Source organism: Solanum lycopersicum, chromosome 5, assembly GCF_036512215.1.
Source record: "Solanum lycopersicum chromosome 5, SLM_r2.1".
Taxonomy (NCBI): Eukaryota; Viridiplantae; Streptophyta; class Magnoliopsida; order Solanales; family Solanaceae; genus Solanum; species Solanum lycopersicum.
In genome coordinates, this window is record NC_090804.1 from 64023922 (window position 1) to 64050663 (window position 26742).

At 35.2% G+C, this 26742-nt stretch overlaps 2 protein-coding genes across 3 annotated transcripts; both read right to left on the reverse strand.

Moving 5' to 3' along the window:
- Positions 1-1775, reverse strand: LOC104647683 (serine/threonine-protein kinase BLUS1-like). The gene is made up of 2 exons (XM_010323315.4): positions 764-1775; positions 1-672 (listed from the first exon to the last, which is right to left on the reverse strand). Exons 1-2 carry the CDS (start codon positions 1457-1459, stop codon positions 181-183), a joined length of 1188 nt encoding a protein of 395 aa, XP_010321617.1. The 5' UTR covers positions 1460-1775; the 3' UTR covers positions 1-180.
- Positions 1776-3367: 1592 nt separating this feature from the next.
- On the reverse strand, positions 3368-12627 carry LOC101245655 (putative casein kinase II subunit beta-4). 2 transcript variants are annotated; one of them, XM_004240018.5, is made up of 5 exons: positions 12052-12627; positions 10345-10563; positions 4439-4548; positions 4143-4308; positions 3368-3945 (listed from the first exon to the last, which is right to left on the reverse strand). In XM_004240018.5, the coding sequence occupies exons 1-5, from the start codon at positions 12296-12298 to the stop codon at positions 3815-3817; spliced, it is 873 nt and encodes a 290-aa protein (XP_004240066.1). In that variant the 5' UTR covers positions 12299-12627; the 3' UTR covers positions 3368-3814. The 2 variants fall into 2 exon arrangements, with proteins under 2 accessions (XP_004240066.1, XP_004240067.1); XM_004240019.5 differs by having other exon boundaries at positions 4439-4533; positions 12052-12557.
- Positions 12628-26742: the final 14115 nt, after the last annotated feature.

Consider the following 26742-nt stretch of genomic DNA (forward strand, 5'->3'; position numbering starts at 1 on the left):
TTGCACAATATTCAACTACTAATAAGCAACTTTACACACTAAATTGATACTACAATTCTGATATAATTATAATGGAGAACCAACAGAAGAAATGTAATTCCCTTTTCAACAATTAAGTGTCTAAAAACATGAACTACTACACTACAACACGATTTCTATGTAATCGTTCATCATCAGATATCAGCAATAAGCCATTGGATTCTTTGCATACAACACGCGGCGTTGAAACCATTGCAAGTTCTTAGCATTCCGAAAAAATGGTCTCTGCAATAGATCTCCAACTGATGGCCTCTTTGATTCTTTGCTAGAAAGACAATCCAACACCAACTCCTCAAACTCTTTCGAAAACTTTCTTTTACCTTTCACACACTTCAGTTTGTCGTTAAGATATACCAAAACTTTCTTCATTTTCCCTTTCCCTTTCCCTTCTTCTACATTAATCTCCTCAAGCACATCTTCCAACTTATCCGGCAATCTCCTCGACCTCTTTATCTTCTTGATCATTGCCTCAAATTCTTCGTGATCGCTTATTCTTAAATTTCCATATGCTAATTCCAATGCTGCTACACCGACTAACCAGATATCGGAATGAACAGTGTGGGCATCATCACATGGTGAATAGAACACCTCCGGCGCAGCAGCCCATCTGTACAACTCGCCTAGTTCTAGATTCTGTTGAAAATTCATAAACACAAGTAAAATTATCGACTAATAACACAATTGATTTCAACACCTTAATTTAACTAAACAAATTGTTAATTACCGGATGTCCAGGAGGATCATCTTGTAGATCGGTAACAGTTGAATCAACGCCAAGTTCTGTTCCGTGACTAACAAAAAGAGGAGATTCCAACTCTGAATCGTAAATCGTTGCTGCAAATCCCAATTTGATTTCTACATTCGATTTGAAATTAACATAGATATTCCCAGCACTGAAACACTTATGAATCAGACCCAAATTATGAAGAACAAACAAACCCCGAAGCGCTTGTTTAAGAGCAATAGCAATACAATCCTCTGGTAATCCGTTGTGAAATCGAGTTGACAGAATGTAACGGAGCGATCCTTCTGACATATAAGGCAATGCAACACAGTATCCTCCGTGGTATTTCTGAATAGCCCATTTTTCGACGTTAATAATGTTTGGATCAGGAATTGGTTGTTCCTCCGCCAGCTTGCTCCTAAGGACTTCTGGTCCGCCTCGGATGAACTTGATAGTGGCATAACCGGAAGGAAGGAAATTGTCGTTGTCGACCCAATCGGATGTGTAGTAACAAGCTTTGTAAATGAGATCGGAAGTGTTGTGGTCGTTTGTATGCAGCAGTTGGAGGTAATTAATTCCGATTATTTCCAGGAGAACGTACTTAGTTCTGGCGTTTCGTTCGATGAAGACATAGCCGGGTCGAGGATCGTAGGTGAATTCGGGTGTGAAGCGGGGAAACAAGGGATGTGCAGCCATTTTTTTTTCTTGATGAAGAAGAAGATGAAGTTTACAGAGTAAAACAAATTGGGGCTAAAAAGCCGTTACAAATGGCGCGCACCTAACCATTTTCCAGTTTTCTGTTTTTATATCTTTCTTTTTCTTTTCTTTTTGTAAATTAAGTAATTAACAAATAAGTAAGTTATTGTGCTGAATAGATCAATAAAATGGATATTCATATTGATGTTTGATGCTCGTATTGGAGTAGTGATCAGACGAGATGATTATTAAACCATTATTATTACATAATAAATAACTATAATTTATTAAGAGGTTGGAAGGAATAAAATTTTAGTGAAAATGAAAATGGTTAAAATGAACTCTTACTTACTGGATGATGATGTTAATTATAAGATATTAATACTCTATATATTGAAAGGTCTTAATACGGACATAAAAAGAACAATTTATAATAAATTATTAACATATGAAGTAATAGAAATAACAACCCAAGGTTGGGCAGAATTCACTTCTTATACACTATTAAAAAATCGTTTACAATGGCTTGTTTTAAGTGTTTTTTTTTTTTTGATGTTTGGAAAAGATAACAAATGCTTAAAAATAAATTACTTTTAGACCAGAAAGTGTAAAAATAAGCTAAATACTAAAACTTACATATGGCCAGATTTTTTACTTTTAACTTTTGGTTATTATTTTTATAAGGGAAATTGGCATGATATACTTTTGAACTTTGTCATTTCGAGTTGAAAAACGCCTAGTAAATAAAGCAATTCAAGAATATACCTCTACCGCTATAAAATTGGATCACATATACTCCTTACCTTATAAAATGGTTGTATATACTCATACCGTTATAAAAGTGATAAAATTAATTTTTTTTATTTTTAATATTTTAAAAAATAATATATTTGATCCTTTTCACATATAAATTATTTTTTAACTTCTTTAATTATTGTTGAGTTTCTTTATTCTCATTTCATTTTCTCTCTCATTCTTTAGTGTAAAAATAAGAGAAAATAAAAAAAGTGTGAATGAACAAAAGAGAAAAAAAGTTTAAAACTAATTTCGAACAATTGCTATTCGATATATGGAACTTACCTCAATTCTGCATATTGATCAAGATATACAAATTTTTGGAATGTATAAAAGCTATTACGGTAAGTTTTATTCATCAATAAGCATAAGCTAAAACTACTCGAGTAATCGATTTTGACTCTTGTGTTAAGCAAATCATGAAACTAGACTAGAAACAATTTTGTTGAACACATCCAAAGATTTTCTTTGATAATAAGCGCAACCATCGAATAGTCGATTTATATGAATTTGGAATTCATGCATACAATATATAGATTCTTGTAGTCTAGCTTTTCTCCGAACTCCCAGAGCTTAGCTGCAGTTTTCTCTTTCTGTCGGAAAACGAGCTTCGCTTCTGGCAAAACATCGGGAGGGAGTGCTACTGCTTCCTTAATTCATCAATTCCCATCTATGAAAGGGATCCAATTCGGTATCTTGCGTACGAATTCATGTTGTCAACGAGGATCTTAGCCCCTTTCCTTCTCTCCCCTTCCCGGGCCGAGGCCCCCCTCAATGGGTTCTAATTCTAAGAAGGGGGGCCCACGGAGCGGTGCCGGTGCGCTAGCTTAAGGAAAGCAGTTCGTTCAGGATGTTAAACTTCGTATTCAATCGGGGGGCTGCTTCTGCGCTGGCTTTGCTAGCTTGCATGACGGTGCACCAAACTACTTATTTTTAGAAAATAGAGGTATTGCAAACTGAATGCCTACTCTAGTAATTAGACCATTTAAACATATTTACAAGCAAATGATGAATAATTTCTTGTTTGGTAAACACTCACTTATTTAGTTTAATATCAATCATTCATATACCCTTGTGCAAGTTCTTCGCACTTCACATTACCATTATCACTAGTTTTAAGGAAATAACATATTTAGCTTTGATATAACCATTTAATATACCATCACACATCATTACAACTGGAAATTGTCCTAAAAAAGGAAGGGTTATATACCCTAGTCTATGATCCTGATGGTAGGAGTAAATACTGAAGAGAGATGAAAAGACCATTAGAGTGGCCACGAAAACTGGTCGTCGAGAAGGAAATATAAATCAATTCTCAAACTGGTGTGATGAAACAAGCTTTACAAATGCTGTCATGGCAATATTCTGGGAATAAATTTCACCTGACAGATTGGCCCAAGTTGCCTTTCATCAATGAAGAAGAATGTTTCATAATTATCACCAACTCATCTGCTTCACCTGTCTCTACCATAACCAATTGTACATCAAAGCTACCTAGCAATAATCATTACTGGCAGAAAATTTGATCTGTTTACAACATCATAACGGGCTTTACTGTCAAGTCTTGTGGATCTTGAAGCCAAACACCCTGGGGACAAAGTTTTGCGTTGGTTTTTGCGGTTTGAGGTGTCCATAAGTCATCAAGAAGAGATGAGGAAATGTCGTCCCAAAGTAAGCTCCATCAATATCTTGAGCAGTTAAAGAAATCATAACCAAGAACAAAAAATAGGCTACTCAAGCAGGCAACAAAGAGTAATATGAAATTTATGAGTAGAGACCTAATCTCAAAATCGATATGAGATTTGCAAGTGTGTGTGTGTGTGAGCGCGCGCATGTAGAGAGAGAGAGAGAGAACATATAAAAAATTAGTAGCAGAAAAGGATACTGCCTTGGTACTTCGATCGAGGGTAATAGATGTCCTCACACTTCGGACAGTATATTTTTACAGTACTTGCACGCGGAATATCTGATTGACCAACGGGAAGACAAGGCTGTCCACTGCAGTAAACTCGTGGGCATCTTCCAAAGTCGTAGTTTTTGTACTTCTCCAACTGAAAGGTTTGTCCCAGATATTAGGCACCACCACCGTCTCATGGACAGGGTTAAATGAAACATAGTAAAACAACACATCAAAAGGAGGAAAATATGAAACTATACAAGAGAATGTGGACAAGCAATTACCATAGCGGCTATTCCCTTGCTAGTCAAAATGTACCGAACATGAATCAAACCATACAACATCTCTGCCGCCGATTCAACCAATTCATTCTGCTCTTCTGTGAACATATCACCTATTCAAAGCAGGAAAAATTTGACAAACTGCAATTGTCTTGATATGAAAGATGATGCAGCATTTTGATCTAGGACAGTATTCTTGGTCTCATAAAGACACAGACGGGGAAGTTTTACTTTAGATTATAAAGGAGGATGTGTTTCTAACTTGAAACATAAAACAAAAAATGAATGAATCGTTAAGCTTGGCCTGCCCCAAAGTCCAAGGATGTACTGGTAACAAAGACATTTTCAACTTGAACATAAAAGTAGATTCAAGACTTGCAACAAATTGATAGCTTGTTAGATCATGCAACAGAAATTATTCAGAAACGTCACATATATCATTTTTCCAAAACATCAGAATTAGTTAAGAACCATGTTAACAGATTAACCCCCAACCTCACCCACCAATGCAAAGAAAAATAAAAGGATAACTCGTAATGTTTTACACCAAGAGATGGAACTGCTAAGGAAAATAGAATTTTTGACATCAAATAATTAGGAAAAAATACAAGATTATTTAAAACTCACAGCAAAAGAACCCTAAAACCTGAAATATCTGGCCATGGAAGCAGATTTGGCGGATAAGAGTTCCCCACAAAGTATCAATTTTTGTATGGTTACTAGCAAAGGAGACCACTTTAACAGCGTACAGCTTGATGAGCAGAGGTATGACACTGCTCAAAATGCTTTCTGTGTAACGGAACAGATGAGACAGTCAACCATCTATTTCTGCATTGTCCATACACAGCTCATTTGTGGAGAATCACCTAAACCTTAAAGGCTTAGCATGGACAATGCCAGGCAAGATAAAAGAAGCTCTAGCAGCTGGGAGGTAACATGTTCACATGCTTAAAATAGGAGTAGATGCAGAATTCTCCCAGTTGACAATCTGGAAGCAGAGAAATTCCAGATGTTTTGAGAGCTTAGAGATATATGCAGAAGATCAAGATGAACTTCATCTTACTGCTATGTTTTTGGTGTAATCAGATTTACGCTAATGATACTGGGTCTCCATCTTTTGACACCATCAAACAAGCGAATACATGAAAGAGAAGGGAGTTAAAAACAGCAGACAAAAGAATATACCAATGTTTATTGCAACACATGCCATAATTCCAGAAGAAAACTGAACTCTTGATTGAAAAGAAGCAGCTCCTTTTAAGTTTTATCAGCAGTTAGCAGAGGTAAACAGGAATTTCTCCCCTTTCCATCCCATCTTTTGATTTTTAGCAAGGACAGTTGGTTTCCTTTTTTACTTTCCAATGAGATGTGAGATAGAATACAATACACGATTAGCCATAGGGGCACCACAATTTCAATATATCAAGGTTTACTGGCTTAAATTTGCTGCATTGTGGCAAGAAGGTCTCATCAAACATGGACAATGAGAGACAAAGGAGATGCTCTCAGTGTAATCACAGGCGCGCTTAATCCCTAAAGCGAGGCTCAAAACGTGTTGAGCTATTCTCGTCGCTTAATGTGCGCTTCAGTATCGTCATCAAAGCTCTAAAGCATACTTTTCCTTGCCAATGAGCCTCTTCTGAAGAGGTGACACCAAACCATTGATAATTCAGTTTTTCGTAAAAAGAATTTCAATTTCTTTGTTCATAAATTTGACATTCATACTCTAATCGTTAGTCTTTGACTTGACATATATATATTTGTATTTTTCTCCCTTTGCGTCTTTTTTCACTAAAGCCCACACTTTATTTGCACTAAAACTCCTATGGATCTTACAACTTTTTTGCACTATTTGTTTTTGATAACACTGGACATTCCTCCAAAACCTTACTACTCCCTCTGTCCCAATTTATGTGAATGTGTTTGACTAGCCACCAAGTTTAACAATGAAAGGAAGACTTTGAAACTGCAGTTTAAAATAAGCCATAAATATTTAAAATCATCTCATTAAGTGTGAAGTATTCAATTATCCTTCAGGGTGGCCCAATCGTTTGGAATTGGGACTTCCATATTGGAGGTTTCAAGTATGAAACCCCTTGCCAGCGAAAGCACCGGGTTTGCCTTTTAGATCGAGCTCGTCGCACCGGGCTTGCCTAGTGCGGGTTACTCTCTTATGTGGTTTGCGAGCTATTGCATAGGAGCGGCGGTTTTACCCTGTGCGCACCAAAAGGGTAGCAGCTGCGGGTTTCCCTTGTCAAAAAAAAAGTGTGAAGTATACAATTTAAATGTTACAAAAAGAAAAGAGTGTGACATAAATTGGAGCAGAGGGAGAACTAGATAAGAACTTTACTTCAAATGACTTAAAAATCATATGAACATAAAGACTTAAAATGACTTAAAAAATACAATTGCTCACCTATGGGCATTTCTACACATTATGATGGTACAGCTTACACCAGTTGACTGAACCTGGAAGAGTGACTGAAAAAGTACAACAACCAGACTCTAAATTCTAAGTTTTAGCACCCTGTTTTAGGATCTAAGACTTTATACAAGTCAAAAAACCATTTGGGACTTGCTTGAGGGGTTTGGGTTGGGACACAAAGGGACAACCCACAAATAGACTGCAGATTTTTTCTGGTATTGTTTGCTTCACAACACGATCACAGCAGGGGAATTTTTGTCATCGCAATCGCATAGGGCAGTGTAACAGGTATAAAAGCTAAAGTTTTTTATTTCATTTCAAGACATTTTAGGGGTGCTCTGCACTCGGTTGGTGCAATTTTTGGAGAGGAAATCATCAACTGAGTTTGGATAAGTTTCTTAGACTAGTATTAGTGCCTGTTTGGATAGACTTATTTTAGGTGTTTTTAAGCCAAAATAGCTTTTTGTTACCAAGCAAGTCAAAAAAAAAAGCCAAAATAGCTTTTAAGCAGTTTGAAGTGTTTGGATAAAGTTAAAAAGTACTTATAAGCACTTATTTTAAAGCCAAAATAACAAAAATAAGCCAAAAGCCATAAGTTAGAAATCCTAACTTATGACTTATAAACCAAAAGCCAATCCAAACAGGCTCTTAGTTATTATATGTCAGGACCATGAGATTCAAAGCTTCAATCATTGATTTTGAAGTGTCCAATGGAGGGATGTTGTCCTAGATTCTAGAATGTGCATTTTAGGATTTGAAGGTATGTCGAATTGGGAATCTAATTACAGATTTGAACTCGGGAACTTCCGGGCAACTAATTTTCAAATAAATTTTGGATTTTGACCCTGAGGGTTGAGTTCAAATTTTATTAACTTTAATTTAGACCATGTACTAAATTATGGGAATAGATTCTTATCTTTGTTTGACGTTGTTGAACATTCTTTTGGCTAGAGTTGAGCCATTTGGACATGTTTGGGTGTGGAAAGGAGGTCATAAAAGGCTGAAAGCTTGCTTTAATCGAGTTAAGTCGAGCCATTTTTGTCAATAGGGTAATAATTCCCAATTTATGTGTCATTCATGACTTGTAATGTGTAGCGATAATTTATGCATGGCATGACACGTATATATACAACTATCAGTTGTAAAAGGGGATACTTGAAATGCTAGGCTTTTGCTTTCGTACCCATACCCACATTTTGATGAGTTGAGCATTATATATATATATATATATATGTCATGTTGAAGTTGGGCTAGTTAAATACTAGTAAAGCGCTCCCAAGGCCTAGCTCGAGCGGCAAAAGGTGGAGGATCTGTGACTTAGGTTGCAAGTTCAAGCCCCACACCATGCAAAGTGAAGCCAATGGTAGAGGGCCAAGCCCATTATCCACCGAGTTTAGAAGGTTGTGATTGGTCAAAAGGGTGGGTCACAAACGAATTTCTCGGTTATGCAAAAAAACACTAGAAAAGCATGTTCTAACTTCTATCTTCATATCTGTTGAAATTCATGCTTTATCTATGTAGTGTACACTGATTTCCTTTTCAGCTCCTAATATGAAATTGATACAGTTGTACAACTTACTTGTGACAAATTAGGGACCATGTGATGTGGGGACTATTGAGTTTGGATTGTGAAAGTAACATGAAGGACTATTTGGGTATGTAAGATCGTTTGATATGATCATTTAGTTTCACAAAAAAAATCATTGATATGATCATATGTGTGTGGATATGAATCTGTCGCTTATGAATCAACGACTTGGTACTTCCCTAGGGGTGTACACGCTAACCATGAAAGAGTTAGCCAACTGAGTTGAGAAGTAAATTATGTGATAAAGATTTTACCTTTACCGCCTTCTTTGACTATTTAACTTTGTTTGATTCCGTTATATGTATCGAACATTTCTATTCTGTTGGTTTGAATTGCGATAAATGCTTAAATGTTGTTAATTGGCTATTCATGCCTATATTCTTGTTAATTGCTCATTCCCTTATATGTCCCACCTAAATTGCATAAACTAAAGGTAAAGGTGTCTTTTTAAGTAATATTTCTCATACTCTGTGGGAGCAGTCAATGAGACTTATTGGGTATACATTGATTTTCACACGCAAGCTACACTTCCTACACTTTTTGGTACAAGTTCGGATCACATTACCAACATGGTACGCGAGTGAGTTCCAGTTGTGATCCAGTTTTTCAGTAGTGTATCGTTTGCCTTCTACCACAGTGGTCATGACATGCTTTCATGTCATTATGTTGTTGACTTCTCTATTTTCGAACTATGTACTAGTTGAGAAAATTGTACCTTTCTCTTCAGTTTGCTCATGAGTCATGACAATGTAACATTAGTTCAAGAAAATTTAATTATGTGCTTTTAATTTGGCTTCCATGTTGTATTAAATCTCTCATTTATGACTTTGTCGATTGTTAGCTTTTATTAGTAATGCTTCCGCATAATTAGATTTTGGGTAATAAATGTTTTGATTTGCCTAGACTCGGATAGTCAATCATAGCTAAGGGAGGGTTTGGATCGTGATAGGAAGTTACTCATTTTATTCAATTTTATTATTTTTGAGAGCATGAACTTGACCCAAAATTAACTTTCAATAATTTCTCCCAGCCTATATAAGAACCAGTGTTTTGGACAGCGAGAGGCGACAAGGGCCTGCCTCACCACGCGGCGAGGCGCTCGCCTTTTTGAATCGAGGCGCCAATTAATACCAAAAATTAAAAACATTTAATTGCACATATAAAATTCAAAATTTCAATAGCAATTACATATATTACAAATACTATAATAATTATAATAGAAGAATTAATTTTTTTTCAAAAAAATAATGGACAGCAGTCACAACACAGTGAAAGCAGAAAGCATTTTACAATAATCCGGGACAAAACAAAGAGTGAAGAAAACAGAGGAAAAAAAGAGTAGTGAAGGCAAGGACAGCGAAGAGTGAAAGAGAAAGAGACGAATGGAGCAGCAACTTGAGGGAAAGAGACGAAGAAGCGAGCAGCGACTGAGGAAGAGAAGAAGAGGAATACACGAAAGTCTGATGAAAGTTTGAAAATAGAAAAAAAAAACTAATATTATTAAGTTAAAACTTTTTTAAAAAAATCAAAACGGTGACGCCATTTACGTCGTCATTGGGTCGCCTCACCTCAGTGGATAATGGTGACACAACCTCGCCATTCGCCAAAGGCGCTATGGCGAGCGCCTTTCACAACACTGATAAGAACTTGTCATCCTAATCAACCTAGAAGCTAGAACATATCAAGTAAAACTAACTAGTTTTCCGCATCTTCCATTCACTAGGTACTAATTTGTGGATATAGTCCATAAGAAACCAAAAAAAATAAAAATAAACCCAATAGTTTCAAAGACGAGAAAATTATCCTTCAATATAATGTAAAGATAAGTCCAAAATTAATTCTCTGGAATTTCATAACAAAATATGAAGTAATCTAAATAAGAGAAAAAATATGTACCATGGGAGGATTCAACATCAAGGATGAGGTCAAGTGCATAGTCGTAGTAGGGAACTTGACTGCTCAATCCACATAGGTTAAAATCATCCTGAATGTAATCATCATCAACTTCACAGAAGAACTCGTTACCACGCAGGTTACAAAACCAAGAAATCCATGAAGTATCATCCCCATCAGAACCACTAACATCAGACTCTTCACTGTCCGTTTCAGATTCCTCTACAAAGTAGATAAAAATGAGATTATACTCTTGTAGATTTTGAAATTCAATGGTAGTGCATTATGGGTTGGCATAGTATGTCACACTATACCCCACGAAAAAGTAGCACCTCGAGAAGACTAAATTACGTATTTTATTGAGAAAAAAAAAGTTGTGACATGCTTTCCACAACCCAACACAAGAACCAACTATAAGTAAAAGATCAAGTTATTCTACTTGAAAGGCTAAAGGTTTTTAACAATCAAAACATTAAGCCTGACTTGAAACAGGATAAATAATACAGATAGTGTTAATTAGCAAGGGCAATATACCATATAAAAATATCAATTTTAACTTCATAACTTCTATCCCAGAGTACAATTGACTGATACTACAGCAATATATATTGACAAGTACTAGCATAAAATGACCACAAAAGTCTGGCCTGAACTTATGATTGCACATCACAACACAAACTATTTTAGAAAAAAGAACTCAACTTTGTAAGCCACTAACAAGTATTGACAATGTACAACCAAGCAAATTACATATGATTCCACAAGGATAATCTGCATTTCTTCATGTTGAGAATCTGAGAATATCAGAAATTCAATTTGGAAACATCCACAAAGAACAAGCAACAAAATAAGCAGATTCGGGCCATACTCATTCATCCATGTTCACCCTTTAGCACTTGATAAAGCTTTATCTGAAATTCATTTCATGATACTTTTTGGATAAAAGGAACATTGCAATTACTTCCAAAGAATTGCATCATTAAAAAATAGGGGAAACCGGAAACGAAAGCAATTTTACTATAAGAACAACTAAAACACACCAAAGATGGATTAAGCTCTCATAAATTCTAATAATTTCATATCACTGCAAAGGCAAGTGGATTAAGCTCCAAAAATACTTTACAGCCAAAGCCGCAATAAAAGCAAATGATATATCTTTCCTGCTTCAAAGCATGACCAACAGCAGTTGAAAACCATTATATAAAAAAACATAAGAAGAAGAAGAAACTACATACTCCCCTGTTTTCATTTGCCTGTCTCGCTTTAACTTGGCATAGAGTTTAAGAAACTAAAGACAACTTTTTGTTAATCTTATAGTCTTAAACTAAAAATACATAGAAAGAACTCAAAATATAGTTTAATCTTGTCGTCTTAAACGTGTCATTTGAAATTAAAGATTAGACAAAAATGTTAACAGACAAGTTTCTGAAACGGACTTAAAAAGGAATGCAAGACAAACAAATTGAAGAAACAAGGAAGTAGCTAATCACAACTAAATCCTATTATGCTCATCTCCAGCAATTACTCCCAAAATCACATCTCTATTAAAACATGTTAAACCAAAACAGCTGGATCCTCTATTCTACCAGCAGCTGCAGAAATGATATCAATAGCTAATCACAAAATACTACAGTTTTAACCCGATAAAAACAAAATCCAATGCTTTCAAAAAATGGAAAATATTTAATGGCGAAAAAAGAAAATCCTAACCATCGGAGCACTTGTTTTTGTTGGTATTACGATGATCAAAATGCGATTTTCCAGCACCACCACCACCACCGGTTGACGTAGAGGGAACAGCTTTATCCTTCAAAGACCTAGATGTAGAAGGTGACAACTTCTCTAAGTGCTTATCCAACGCATCGTTGATTCTTTTCCGATCCAACGGTCCACCGATCATCTCCGACTTCGATGAACCACCACCTCCTCCTCCGCCACCTCCTCGATCTCTATACATTTCTATCAAGTATTTATCAAACCTTGCTACTATATATCTATATCTGCATTCAGGAGATTACAGAAAGTTAAGGAAAATTGGAGAGAAATTGAAACTGAGAAACGGTGAGTCGGGTTGAGGAAGATAATTAGGGTTTCAAAAGCGGAAAGTGATAGAAGAAGACACAGAGAACTTCTATGGGGTTCTCTCTCCTTTTTCTGATTTTGTTATTGTTAGATCTTTTGTTTTCTTTCTCCACCTTTGTTTTTTTCTTTTTGACGCTTAATACATCGATAATCTTTAAATTATAAGCAAATTTTATTTACAAAAAATCAATTTATTTTAATAGATTGTCGAAATGATTATTTTTTGACGCTTAATACATCGATAATTTTTAAATTATAAGTAAATTTTATTTACAGAAAATTGATTTATTTTAATTGATTGTTGAAACATATAATCATGTATTTCTATCAAATGTTTTTTGTTCAAGTTTTAATATAAAGAAAATTGTTATTGTGGTTTGCAGCTACGGCGAGTAAGGGTGGCGACGAAACCAGTATCAGGCGGACCAGACCGGTAATTGTTGAAACTGGCATGGAATCGGGATCGTTCAGCCGAAATTGTTCCGAAACTGGTAGGTCCGGTAGTTTCTGGTTGGAGCTGTCCCAGTCCACCAGGGAACCGGTAATATACCGGACCGGTTTCCGTGACAGGACGGGTTTTTTTAAAAAAAAATAATTAAAATTAATTAAAACTTAAAAAATTAGTTTTTTTTAATTGAATATAATTTATATTATAATAATTATAAACATAAAATTAATAATATATACCTTTAAAATTTATAAAATTTAAAATTCAAAGTTTAAAAGTTATAAAATTTAAAATTCAAAGTTTAAAAGTTATAAAATTTAAATTTTAAACTTTAAAAGTTATAAAATTTAAAATTTAAATTTCAAACTTTAAAAGTATAAATTTAATTTTCAAACTTTAAAAGTTGTAAAAATTTAAAATTCACAATATTAAAAATTAAATTTAATACACCAATAATAAAAAAAATGAAGGTGATTAGCCTATACTTCTATTAATATTTATTTGATATTACAATTTCATCTACAAAAATATTAGTAAAGTATTAAAAGATTTAATCTACAGAACACCTTCTAGGAAGGGTTCTATTTGAATTAAATCTCGAATTATCATACTTTTACTAATAGTCGGTGCTACGATATAGATTATTTCTTAAATCATTTAACATTTTTATAGTAACATGATCGGGGATTGGTTGAATAGATAAATCTTTTATTGATTCAATCTCGTCGTCACTATAATCTTGCATGATTTCATCAACGTCATTTTGAAATTTGGTCGGTAGTGTTTCACGACCCAAATTTCTTCTCTCGGCATTAATCCAATCTCTAAATAATACCGAATCTCCAAGCTATCTGCTGCTAGTGAATGCCAATGATCTTCAATTTGAAACCTTGCTTCAATAAAACAGCCTTCCAAAGCTACTGACAACGCTTGAATAGCTAATATATCTCGAGCCATCGGTTGTAGTTTTGGAAATCCTTTGCCGCGATTTCTCCACCATGCTAGAACATCTTCAATAGGCTATGTATTTTGATTGACATATGCATCAAAATCATTTCTATTATTGTGAGAAAGTTCAAGATAAGAATCTAAATAATCATCAATATTATCTTCATTAAGTCTACTCTTAGAACTTTGAGGTTCTTGTTCACTTGATAAATTTATATTAGAATTGTATAATTCATACAATTTTCTAGCTTCAAATTTTATATTATCTTTAACTTGTTGACAACTAGGAGTTTTATCTAATTCACTATCAATATCTAAGTTAAAATATATTTTATCAACCATTTTTTATGCACCTATATCTTTATAATGAGGGTTTAACAAACAAGCGGTTAAATAAATTTGAGAAATAGGAATATAATATTTTTAAAAAATTTCAATCATTTTTTGAATAGTTTCTTGAAATCTTGATTTATTTTTAAATTTATATAATTTAGAAGAAATCATACAAATATCAGGAAAAACAATACAAATTGATAGACTATAAAGTACAAATATTCTTTTGGCAGTTAAGTAAAAAACTTTTAGGAAATCTATAAGTTCATTTATGTCACATCAATCACTATCATCGAGTTTATATGACATATCTGAATTATGAGCATTCCAAACCATTTGTAAGGGTATTCTATATTCATAAGCGACTACAAGCGTTTCATATAAAGAATTCTATCTAGTAGACACTGTTTTTGGAATTTTTCTAGGTGGAAGATTATATTCTAAACAACGATTTTGAAAATCTTTACGCCTAAACTTAACTTGACATTTAAATATAAAATGACATGCATTTTCAACTTTCGTGCAACCGTTATCATACATCTGTATACCATCTCTAACAATCAAATTATATATGTGTACAATACACCTAATATGATAATCATCACCATAAATAGGACAAAGAGCAGGTTTTAACAATTCAACAGCAACATAATTATTTGAAGCATTATCTAAGGTTATACTACTTATTTTATCACTTATTCCATAACTTTGTAAAATATCTAAAATAATTTAAGCTATATAACAACTGGTTTTTTGCATTTGACAACATTTATAACCTATTTTTGCATCTGACAACATTTATAACCTATTTTTTTTAGCATATCCCAATTTTCATCAATCCAATGTGCAGTAACAGTCAAATAATCGTTACCTTTTATACTGCGACCCATATCAGAAGTAATAGCTATTTTACAATTATTATAATAAAATAAACAATGAAGATATTGAAAATGTTGTGCTTGATAATCAAATAAAGCATTTTCATTGTATTTCTAACAAAACCTTTAAAATGTGAATTATATACAATTTGAATATAATGTATAAACCGGGATTTTCAGCAAAACTAAATGGCAAATCCATAACAACTATCATTTTAGCTAGTTCTTCAAGATCTTTTTTCTCTACTATATGAACGGGGTAAACTAGAGCCAAAAACATTAGAAGGATATAATTGTGTTTGTACCATGTTAGAGCCGCCTACTCCTACATTTTCAGGAAGGGGGATACCGTTCTTTTTAGCTTCCGTTACCGCTTTAGCATGCAAAAATTCATATTACAACAAGACATCAAAATTACTACTCAAATGTCCCGTTCCACTAGATTTACCGACAATTTTATGATTTAATCTATGTTTACATTTATTACAAATAACTTGTGTTTTATCTTCATTTTGTGTCATAAATTGCCAAATAATCGATTTTTAGCACGTTCTACCTTAGACCTAGAATGTACGGGGGGAACAGGGGCAGGACAACGAAAGGGAGCGGGACTAGGAGTGGAAATGGGAGTATTAGTAGTCATAGGTGGCTCAGTTTCATTATCATCATCATCAAAAGTAGGTGTATAAGTATAATCATCAATGTCATTATCATTATCATAATCTCGACGGCAATTCCTCATTAAAATTACCAAAGCGACGTTGTAAATGTTCATGATAAGGATCTAATCCTGAATTACTATCAATATTAAAACAATATCATTAACATGTGTATAATCATCCGTATTCATTCTTACTATAGTATATTTTTTAGTTTTAGATCTAGAAGAACTACCGATAATGGATTAATGCTTTCCAAGTTCAATAAAAACCTAATGGGCTATCTAATTAGGCCACCATTTTTTGCCTAACTTAGCGAGATTTAATTGAAAATTACATATTGATCAAAACTATTATTGAATGATTAGTCAAGAAAGGCATTGGGGGACCTTTATGACTATGAGGAACCTAAATAGGTTAATCTAATGATTTGATGAATGCTGAATGGTTATGACCAAGAAGTCCAAATTAGTGCCTTATATTATTTCCCTCCGTTCATTTTTACTTTTTATGCTTAGATTTGACACTCATTAGAAAAAAAATTGATATGATTATTTTATCATATTTTTTCTTTTAATGCTAAAAGTAAAATATGAAAAAAATAATTATTTTTTTCTTGATAAGTTCAAATTGACAAATTAAAATGAAGAAAAAAAGAAAGTATAATTTTGTAGTTTGCAATATCAACAAATAGTCTATTAATAATTAATTATTCACTACTTTGCACAATTGTCATGAGACTCGTGAGCCGATTGGTAAATAATGCTGACACTATCGAGTATAAAGAGATACGATGAAATGATTGAAGTTTCTCTAATTCATTTTAATCAAAGGTTTCAATTTAAGCTCAAAATATGAAGAACTTTTAATATAGGGAGCACTTACCGGACACTAATTCAAATTAAGAACGATAAGTACTGCTTATATAAGCGATAATGATAATAGGTGACTAAAAATGTGGTGGATTTATAAATTTTGATGTCTTCTCCTACAAAATGATTTGTTTATGGTAACATTTTGACCGGAAAATAATGATCAAAGAAAAGAAATAACGTGCAAAACGAGAAACATTAAGGATGTGTTTGACAACGAATTAAGGAAATAAAATTTTTCATGGCCTATTAGTTAGAAAAACAACTTCATCAAAAATAAAAAAAATGGCTTGCTTAGTGGGATCGAGTTAGGAAAATATGTTCCAAAAGTAAAATTAATTTTTCATTGATTTTCTCCTCTTACCTCCAACACACCAATCCCCACCTCAACCCTTCACCAACCATAATATTATTTTAGATAATATATCGATATTCTTAGGACAATTACACTAAGAAATAAGTATAAAAATAACTTTTATATATATATATATATATATATATATATATATATATATATATATATATATATATATATTTCCTTAAAAATAGTTTGTTTCTGCCAAACACATACTCGGAGGTATAAACTCAATAAGAAGAAGTTATACTTAACCTTTGAAAAACTGATCTCACTTTTTTGTAGCACCTTGTGATTTATAAATCTGTATGAAAATAATTTTATTTATGTTTTGCCCACTAGTAGAAAACACTATTAAATCCTAATTAATTAACTTTCAATTTTCATCTTTAAGAATTAAATTTAAAATAAAGGTAAATCTACATGTTCAGTCACCGACCAGGGTCTTCTTCCCACATCGCTTATAAACAGTGGATTATTTATGTTTATATATAGAGATTAGAACCTACTCTATTGTCGGGCCTTGTAGCGAGGGCTTGTAACTTGAGTGGGGGCAATAATGTGGTGGAGTGTTGGGTTATTCCTGATGGTTGGGCTTTGGGTGGCTAATGTCTGGTCTGCCCTATCCAAGCACGGAGTTGAGCCATGTGGTTCAAACGAAAGTTTGGGCTATTTGGCTCTTAGAGTGGGGTGGAATGCGTGAGGCTAGTTTCACAGAGCAACTGTAACGACCTGTTTAGTCGTTTTGAGCAGCAGATTTTATTTCTGGAAAAACAGGCTGAGACGACGGAACCCACGACGGAACGTCATGGGCACGACGGACCGTCGAGGGTGTCTCGTCCCAAAACACTTAGAAATTATGAAATTTGGGTGCTGAAATCGACTCTTTGAACTCTGTGATGGACCTGCAGGACGGACCGTCACAGGCACGACGAACCGTCGTGATCCACCATTTCAAAACACTTAAACTCTTGAGAATTTGGTACAGGGAACGATTCTCTGAACGTCGTGACGGAAGTGCAGGACGGACCGTCGTAGGTACAACGGACCGTCACAGACTCCTTAAGGAAATCGAGTCTCTGACGAACCTGCATGACGGACCGTCGCAGGCGCGACGGGCCGTCACAGGTTGCGTAATCCCAGTTGAAGTTGGAATTCTGGTTAAGTTTTAAAGGGGCGTTTTGGACTATTCCTGCTATAATTATATATTTCGTGGGTCTATATTAATAACTCAATTTCTTGGGGGATAAAAGAGGTAACCTTAAGTTAATTAGTGGGCTATTATTGTCATCTTTTATTCTTAATTATATACTAATTAGGGTAAAAGAAAGAGGGTTTGAATAAAGAAAATAGAAAGAGAGAGAAGGGAATCGATAGAGAGAGAGACGATCGAGAAGGGGAAAAACACAAAGCTTTGGGAAAATTTGCTTGCTTGATCACGAATCTTCGTTGGAGGTAGGTTATGGTTTCTCTTACGATATTCGTAGTAAACTCTTAATAGAGAATGATATGTATTGATAATATTGTAAACCCTGCTATGTGCTGAATTGTATGTTTGCATGAAGGTAATTATATAATTGTGATTATATAAGCATGATGAAGTTATTGAATCCCAAATCTTGCAAAATCCTAATCTCTTTGTTAATAATGAGGCCTTGGTATAAAAGAAGGCGTGGTGAACTAAAATAATGGGATTGATGATGCCTTGGTAAGAAAGAAGGCTTGATGAATTGATGGAAGGAGATTAGGGGATCGGGTGTCACGAACCGACACGTAGAATTAGGGGATCGGGTGTCACGAATCGACACGTAGTATTAGGGGATCGGGTGTCACGAACCAACACGTAGAATTAGGGGATCGGGTGTCACGAACTGACACGTAGTATTAGGGGATCGGGTGTCACGAACCGACACGTAGTATTAGGGGATCGGGTGTCACGAACCGACACGTAGTATTAGGGGATCGGGTGTCACGAACCGACACGTAGATTTAGGGGATCGTGTGTCACGAACCGACACATAGATTTAGGGGATCGGGTGTCACGAACCGACACATAGATTTAGGGGATCGGAGTGTCACGTACCGACACAAGAGGATTAATGAATATTGAGGGAGCGGAGTGTCACGTACCGACACAAGAGAAATAAAGATAATGAATCTTGATGTTAATATACTCAATCTAATGAACATGATTCCCAAATGAGTATGGTATTGAGGCTTGAGTCCTCATGTGTGAACTTGACGGTAATTGTTAATGATATAGTATTTGTTGTTGCTACTTGTTGAGTATCACAGTTGATTTTATGATATTACTTGGTATATATTGATTTCTATTTTGAGTTGGCCGATGATATCTACTCAGTACCCGTGTTTTGTACTGACCCCTACTTTTATGTTTTCTTCTTGTTTATTTGTGGAGTGCAGCAAACGTGCCATCGTCTTCAACTCAACAGTAATTCAAGCCAGTCTTACTACATCGGAAATTCAGGGTGAGCTAATGCTTCTAGCTTGGACTGGATCTTCTTCTTCAAGTCTTGATGCCTTGAACTTCCGGCATGGACTAGCTTCTTATGTATTTTTAGCTTTTAGAATACTCTTAGTTTAGTCATTTGATCGTAGATGTTCTTGTGATGATGACTTCCAGATTTTGGGGAATAATAGATGTTGAATTTTAGAAGTTAATGAATTGGTCTTTATTTAATGAGTTTAAGTCTTCCGCATTACTTTCTGTTGATATTATATTGAAATGTTAAGGTTAGATTGGTTGGTTCGCTCACATAGGAGGGTAAGTGTGGGTGCCAGTCGCAACCCGGTTTGGGTCGTGACAGCAACGAACAGTCCCCACTTTGTGCAGTGAAAGGATAATGGATCAGTGCTCTCCAAGTTCAATAAAAACCTAATGGCCAATCTAATTAAACCACCATTTTTTGTCTAACTTAGCTAAATTTAATTGAGAATTGCATAACGATCAAAATTATTATTGAGTGATTAGTCAAGAAAGGCTTTGAGGACCTTTATGACTATGATTAACCTAAATAGGTTAATCTAATTTGAATGCTGAATGGTTATCATCAAGAAGTCCAAATTAGTGCCTTATATGGCAAACATTACTTTCCTCGGTTCATTTTCACTTGTTATGCTTAGATCTGACACACTCATAAAGAAAATAATAATTGACATGACTATTTTTTATCACACTTTTCTTTTAATTGTTATTTAATATATTAGGTTTTGAACAATAATTTAAAGAATAAGTAATTAATGCTAAAAGTAAAATATGAAAAAAAAATAAGGCTTAAGTCATCTGTAGCCCCTTAAAGTTGTTTACATAATTATTTAGACACCTCAACTGGGGCTAGTACCCATTGGACACTTTAACCTTAAAAAATTTATATCAATTAGACACAAAATGTCTATCACCAGAATTATAAAAATGAGTGAAGTACAAACGCGTATATATAACAAATGTGCCAATGAAACAATGATACGTGGCAATCAAGTTTAATTTTTTAAAAGTTCTTTTTGAAAATCCAAAAATAATTTTAAGAAATATAAAAATTAACTCTTTTAATTAACTACCCCACCCCCACCCTCTCGTCTTCTTGTTTACCCCATTTTGCCGGCGTTAACACGCTAATAGAACATCACCTCACTCTTTCATTTCGTTCTATCAACATCAACAATGCCTCCTACGCAATGCCTTCAGCTTCTTTCTATTGATAAATATTTATCACAGTTACAAGAAATAATAACATTTTTTTGTCAAAAAAAATTAATTCAGTTTTCTTTCATCGAAATAAATGGAGTTCAGTCAAAATATTTAAAACTTGTAAAAAAGAGGAAAAAATGGAAGAATAATTGGAAAGGGTGAGAGAAAGAGAGAGAAAGTTGGTGGCATGGGAGGGAGGTAACCATGGTGGATGGAAATCATTAGGGAGTAAGAAGACGTCTTTTTATTTTATATTTATTATTAGGTAATTGTTTTTGGTTTCTTTATTAATTAAGATGTCAAGTCAATAATGCAAAAAAAAAGTACCTTTCCAGAAAAAATTAAATAAAAAATGTTATTGAGCATCTTTAACGCGGTCATGGAAAGTGAAGTACAAATTGTTTATCATATCATTATTTTGTGCTTAATAGAGACACACTTTGCATATTTTAAGTGTTCAATAGATACTAGCTCTAGTAAAGGTGTCTAAATAAATTATACGAATAATTTTAAAAGGCTGTAGATGAATTGAGCCAAAAAATAATAATCTTTTTCGAGATAACTTTAAAATGACGAAAAAAAAGTAAGCAAAAGAGTATAATTTTGTAGGTTTGCAATATCAACGTATAGTCCATTAATAATTAATTAGACTTGTGGGCCGATTCGTGAATAATGCTTACACTATCGAGTACAAAAAGATACGATAAAATGATTGAAATCTCTATATATAATTTATTTTTAAGCAAAGGTTTTAATGTAAGCTTAAAATATGAAGAACTTTTGATATAGGGAGCACTTACCGGACACTAATTCAAATTAAGAATAACAAGTACAACTTATATAAGCGATAATGATAATAGGGGACAAAAAATCTGCGGTGCATTTATAAATTTTGATGTCTTCTCCTACAAATGATTTGTTTGTGGTAACATTTTGACCGGAAAATAATGATCAAAGCAAAGAAATAACATGTAAAAGGAGAAGAATAAAGGATGTGTTTGACAACGAAGGAAATAAATTTTTTCATAGTCGATTAGTTAGAAAAACAACTTCATCAAAAATTGAAAAAATAACTTGCTTAGAGGGATCGAGTTAGGAAAAATATGTTCCAAAAGTAAAATTAATTTTTCATTGATTTTCTCCTCTCACCCTGTTGACACCCAATTTTTGACTCGCGTTGGTATAAATTAATTATCGAACTTCGTGAGTTTTTTTAAAATTATTTAAAGTTAGTTAGTTTTATAAATCTTGCGAAAATAAAATATATGTACATATATACATATATGTATATACATATATGTATATGTATATATGTATATCTTAAACCCATTCCTTTATAAAAAAGAAAAAAAAAAACCCATTCCTTTACCCATCAGCCCACTCTTATTCCCAGGCCCAATTACCCCTCAACCCAACATTAACTTAATTCCTTTCAACTCAACACTGTCAAGCCCACTCCCAATTTCAGACAATTAGTTAATTTCCAAGCCCAAACTCTTAACAGCCCACTTCATTGCTTTTAAACAACAACCCAATCCAACTCCATTCCTCATCCAACCCAACACCAAACTTAAATAACCCACCCGCTGACCCGCCACCCGACCTGACCCAGACGACCCTTTCCCTTTCTTCTTCCCAAACGCTCACCTAATTCCCAGAAAGAAAACAGAAACCCATAATTCCCCAGAAATCACGCGAAAAACAGAGAAACGCCAGCAACCCCATCGCGTCTCTCCCCGCGTCTCCCTCACGTCCTCTCTCCTCTCCTTCCCTCTCTCCCGCGTCTCCCCCACGCTCGCTCTCTCCTTCCCCTCTCGACAGAAACCCAGAAAAACAGACCGACTCCTGCAAACGCCAACAACCCCACGCTCTTCTCCTTTCATCTTTCTCTTCGAGTGAACCAGACGGAAGCGCAGAGACCCATACGCTGTCGAGTAGGTCTGCGAGGTGTCAATTTCATCCTCTCCAACACGCCTGTGCCATGTGAAGTTTGACCGAAATGGGATTTAGTTTCGAATTCAAAAGGAGAAAAGGGGGGCTATTTCTTCTCCTCTATAGAGACCCCTTTTCTTCATCAGAAAAGGGATTGGAGATTTTTCATCGAAAATTCGGAAAAAGCAGAACTTGGGTCGGATATTTTTTTGGAAATTTGGTCGAAAGTTTAAGTTGAATCGTTGGTTGAAACTTTGTTAACATTTTAGCATAAGAATAGTCCAGTTCTTCAGCTTTCCTTACGCACTTCGGAAGAGTTGATCGATCCATCGGCTTCCTTCCCTCGCTTGGGTGTTCGAGTTGTCATTCGTGGCAGAAGCAGTTCGCACCTGCTCGTATCGTCTCAATTCGCTGCTCGTCGACAGGTAATTCCCTACTTCGCATAACTTTCTTGTTTCTTTTGTTTCGAAATGGCTTCTTCTGACGATTCGTTTAGTGATGACGATTATGAAATTTGAATACGAATGTATGTTACAACTGACTTGTTAGTTTTCTTATAGAGTCTATTCGCTGAGTGTTCCTTAAGTTGTTTATGCTTGTATATTTCATGATGCTCTTTTTTTTTTCATTCCCCTCGTCTTAGGTTTGTTAGTAAGTGTTAGTTATGGCGTTTGTTCCCCATGTTCTCTCGGTTTCTTGGTGTTTTCAGCTTGGTATGAATAATGTGCAGTGTCATGATTTTTCTCTCATGAGTTAACATGTATAGCTGCACCTGGTGTTCATTAATGTGAATTCGACTGTTCGGACAGTGCATTTTCAGTTTAGCTTATCTCCCATTCTGTCTTCACTTTAAGTTTTCTTTGTGTCCCCTGAAAAGTTCTCTTACTATTGCTTAATGTGTTGTCCCTTTGGAGTCGCTTGGCATGCCCTGTTTTAAGAGTTCTTTCATCAAATGCTGATTCTATGTGTACTCTAAGCATTAAGCGTGATTCATGTGATGATGGAGGTTGTTGTAACGTTATACATTGGTCGTTATAGGCCTCGGCTCGAGTTCGTATTTGTGAGGTTAATTAATGCGTTGTTTGGGGTTGTTGGTGTCCAATGTTTGTCTCTCTTGGTTGGTTCTCTTTAATAAGTTTCTTACGTGTCTTGAGCTTGTTATTCGAACTCAAAAAAAAAAATTGGTTAGGGAGTTTTGAGGTTTGCTTCAATAAGCCAAGGCACTGTTATTTGCTTCTTTTCTTAGGCTTGGGATGATATGTTGGTTTCATGTGGACAACTCTTCTTCTTTTGACTTCTACATCTTAATGAAAGCATGACTTCCCTTTGTTTCAAAGCATACTTTAGTTACAATAGTTTATGTGTTGTTGTCTATTGCTATCTTCGAATTTGCCGAAGGTTTCATACTTATGTATGTCTGAAAGTCTAAAGAACTCGTTCTTGGCTAATGCTTGCTTTGTTGAGGATCTTGTTTTAATGATAATATTTATGGCTGTTGTTAATCCTTTTCTTTTGTTTTTTTTATTACACGTGACATCGATTCGAGTCCGTTTCGGACTCCACTCCCGCATTCCTCCGAGTTAAAAGATCTTTGAGTCGGCCCATCTCAAGTCTAGGAGGTCTTAAGACCCATTTACAGGTCGAAATCCGGCATTGGAGAGCTGCTGGAAGTAGCAGTTTGCAGAATTTGACTGCATGTTTTTTTTGAAGCTGTAAACCAGCTATATTTATCTGATATACACTGGTATACATGTCGAAAATGCAAAGAAAATCCGAACTTGAAATCTGGGTTTGTGGCAGTGAGGATACGCTTCGGAAAAGGAGTTTCAACTTTCGAAAGTTGAAAAACAGGCAGAATTTTTGAGAGGGACTCAAAAATTCTCCAGAAGGAACCTTCTCTTCAGCGGATCAAACTAAAGACATTTCGAATTTCTGACTGGGACAGAATTTTTGAGAAGATCTCAAAAATTCCGAGATCTGTGCGATTACAATGGAAAGAGGAGCAAGATACTAAACTGGGACAGAAATTTTGAGGATAGCCTCAAAATTTTGTCATGGGACTTCCCTACAAGTTCGGAATGCCTCTGAAATTCATTCGACAAGCGTCGGACTCAAAGAAGCTCGTTAATCCTGACATGACATGACTTGGCAATGACTTTTTCGAGATACTATTTCTTAAAAAATTTCTTGCTTCTCTTAAAAGTTTCCCTTTTATATTTCATCTGTTTTGGCATAAGATATTTTCTAATCTATCAAGAGTCGGGAAATCGGAAAATCAACCGAGGACGTCAAGACAAGGAGCAAACAATCGAAGGGATCGACACAGATCAGTATGTTTAAAACTGACAATTTTTCTGTGGATGCAGGTTTATAGCTTCGCTTCGAAATCGGCCGAATTCTTCCGACTGATGAATACGGAGAAGGAGAAAACTATCTCCAAAGCCGGTGATTTTATTGAAAGCAAGAAGCATTTCATATCTTTATGCCAAGATGCTTGTGAATGGGTTTGTTTATTTCAAGCCATTCCCCAATACATGAAATTTACTAAGTGCCTGGCCAGATCCAAAGGTGAATCAAAAGGGAATCTCAGCGAAGATTTCACGATTGTTATAAGAAGACGCTATTTGCATTGCGTTATCAAAGCAAGATGATTATTGTCGATCAAGACAATGCATTACCTCAGAAGAGACAGCTATGCAATTATTATTTTTATCATTATCGATCAAGTCGATATATTATTTGGAGGTCGTCTTGCCGTTACTATTCACGGGGGCAATACAAAATTTATACATCGCGAGAAGAATTTATGCCTCGCTGGAAATCATGCATTGCGGAAATCATGCATCGCGAGTCAATAATTATGCATGACGAGAAGATCTCATGCCTCGTCAAAATTTATACATCGCGAGAAGAATTTATGCCTCGCTGGAAATCATGCATCGCGGAAATCATGCATCGCGAGTCAATAATCATGCATGACGAGAAGATTTCATGTCTCGTCAAAATTTACATCGCAAGAAGAATTTATGCCTCGCTGGAATTCATGCATCGCAGAATCATGCATCGCGAAAATCATGCATCGCGAGTCAATAATTATACATGACGAGAAGATTTCATGCCTCGTCAAAATTTACACACCGCGAGAAGAATTTATGCCTCGCTGGAATTCATGCATCGCGGAAATCATGCATCGCGAGTCAATAATTATGCATGACGATAAGATTTCATGCCTCGTCAAAATTTATACATCGCGAGAAGAATTTGTGCCTCGCTGGAAATCATGCATCGCGGAATCATGCATCGCGGAAATCATGCATCGCGAGTCAATAATTATGCATGACGAGAAGATTTCATGCCTCGTCACAATTTATACATCGCCGAGAAGAATTTATGCCTCGCTGGAAATCATGCATCGCGGAATCATGCATCGCGAGTCCATAATTATGCATGACGAGAAGATTTCATGCCTCGTCAAAATTTATACATCACGAGAAGAATTTATGCCTCACTGGAAATCATGCATCGCGGAATCATGCGTCACGGAAATCATGCATCGCGAGTCCATAATTATGCATGACGAGAAGATTTCATGCCTCGTCAAAATTTGCACATCGCGAGAAGATTTTATTCCTCGCTAATTGTTATGCATCGCGAGAAGATTCATTTCTCGCGGAAATTTACGTACCGCGGGAAGATATTCATGCCCCGCAAGAGGACGTACTTGAATAAAGAAAGAGCAATACTTATCCATTGGCCTCGACTGCATTCTGTTATTTCTTATAAAAATAAACATCATGGAGAGCATCGAAGATGACAACAAAAGAAACATCAATATCGCATCAGCGTTTATTTATTTACTTCGACATCAAGTATGGAATACATTGAAGATGATATTGCAAAACACAAGGCATAAGCTTTATTTGCTGGACGTCAGACCGATCGAGTCGACGTCGAACATGGAGGAGAACAATGAAGTGTCGACATGGTAAAAGACACTGTCTCCCATCCTAATTGCATTTTTAAGCTGACGAGTTTTATCTCAGTCTTTGTCGAAAGCATCCAAAAGGATGAATTCTCCAAAAACCACAGGTGCGGACGACATCAAAAAGGATGCAGCACAACGTGGAACTTTTCTTAGCAGCGAACTGGGACATAGTCCAAAGAGGAATGTCAAACTCTTAGGAC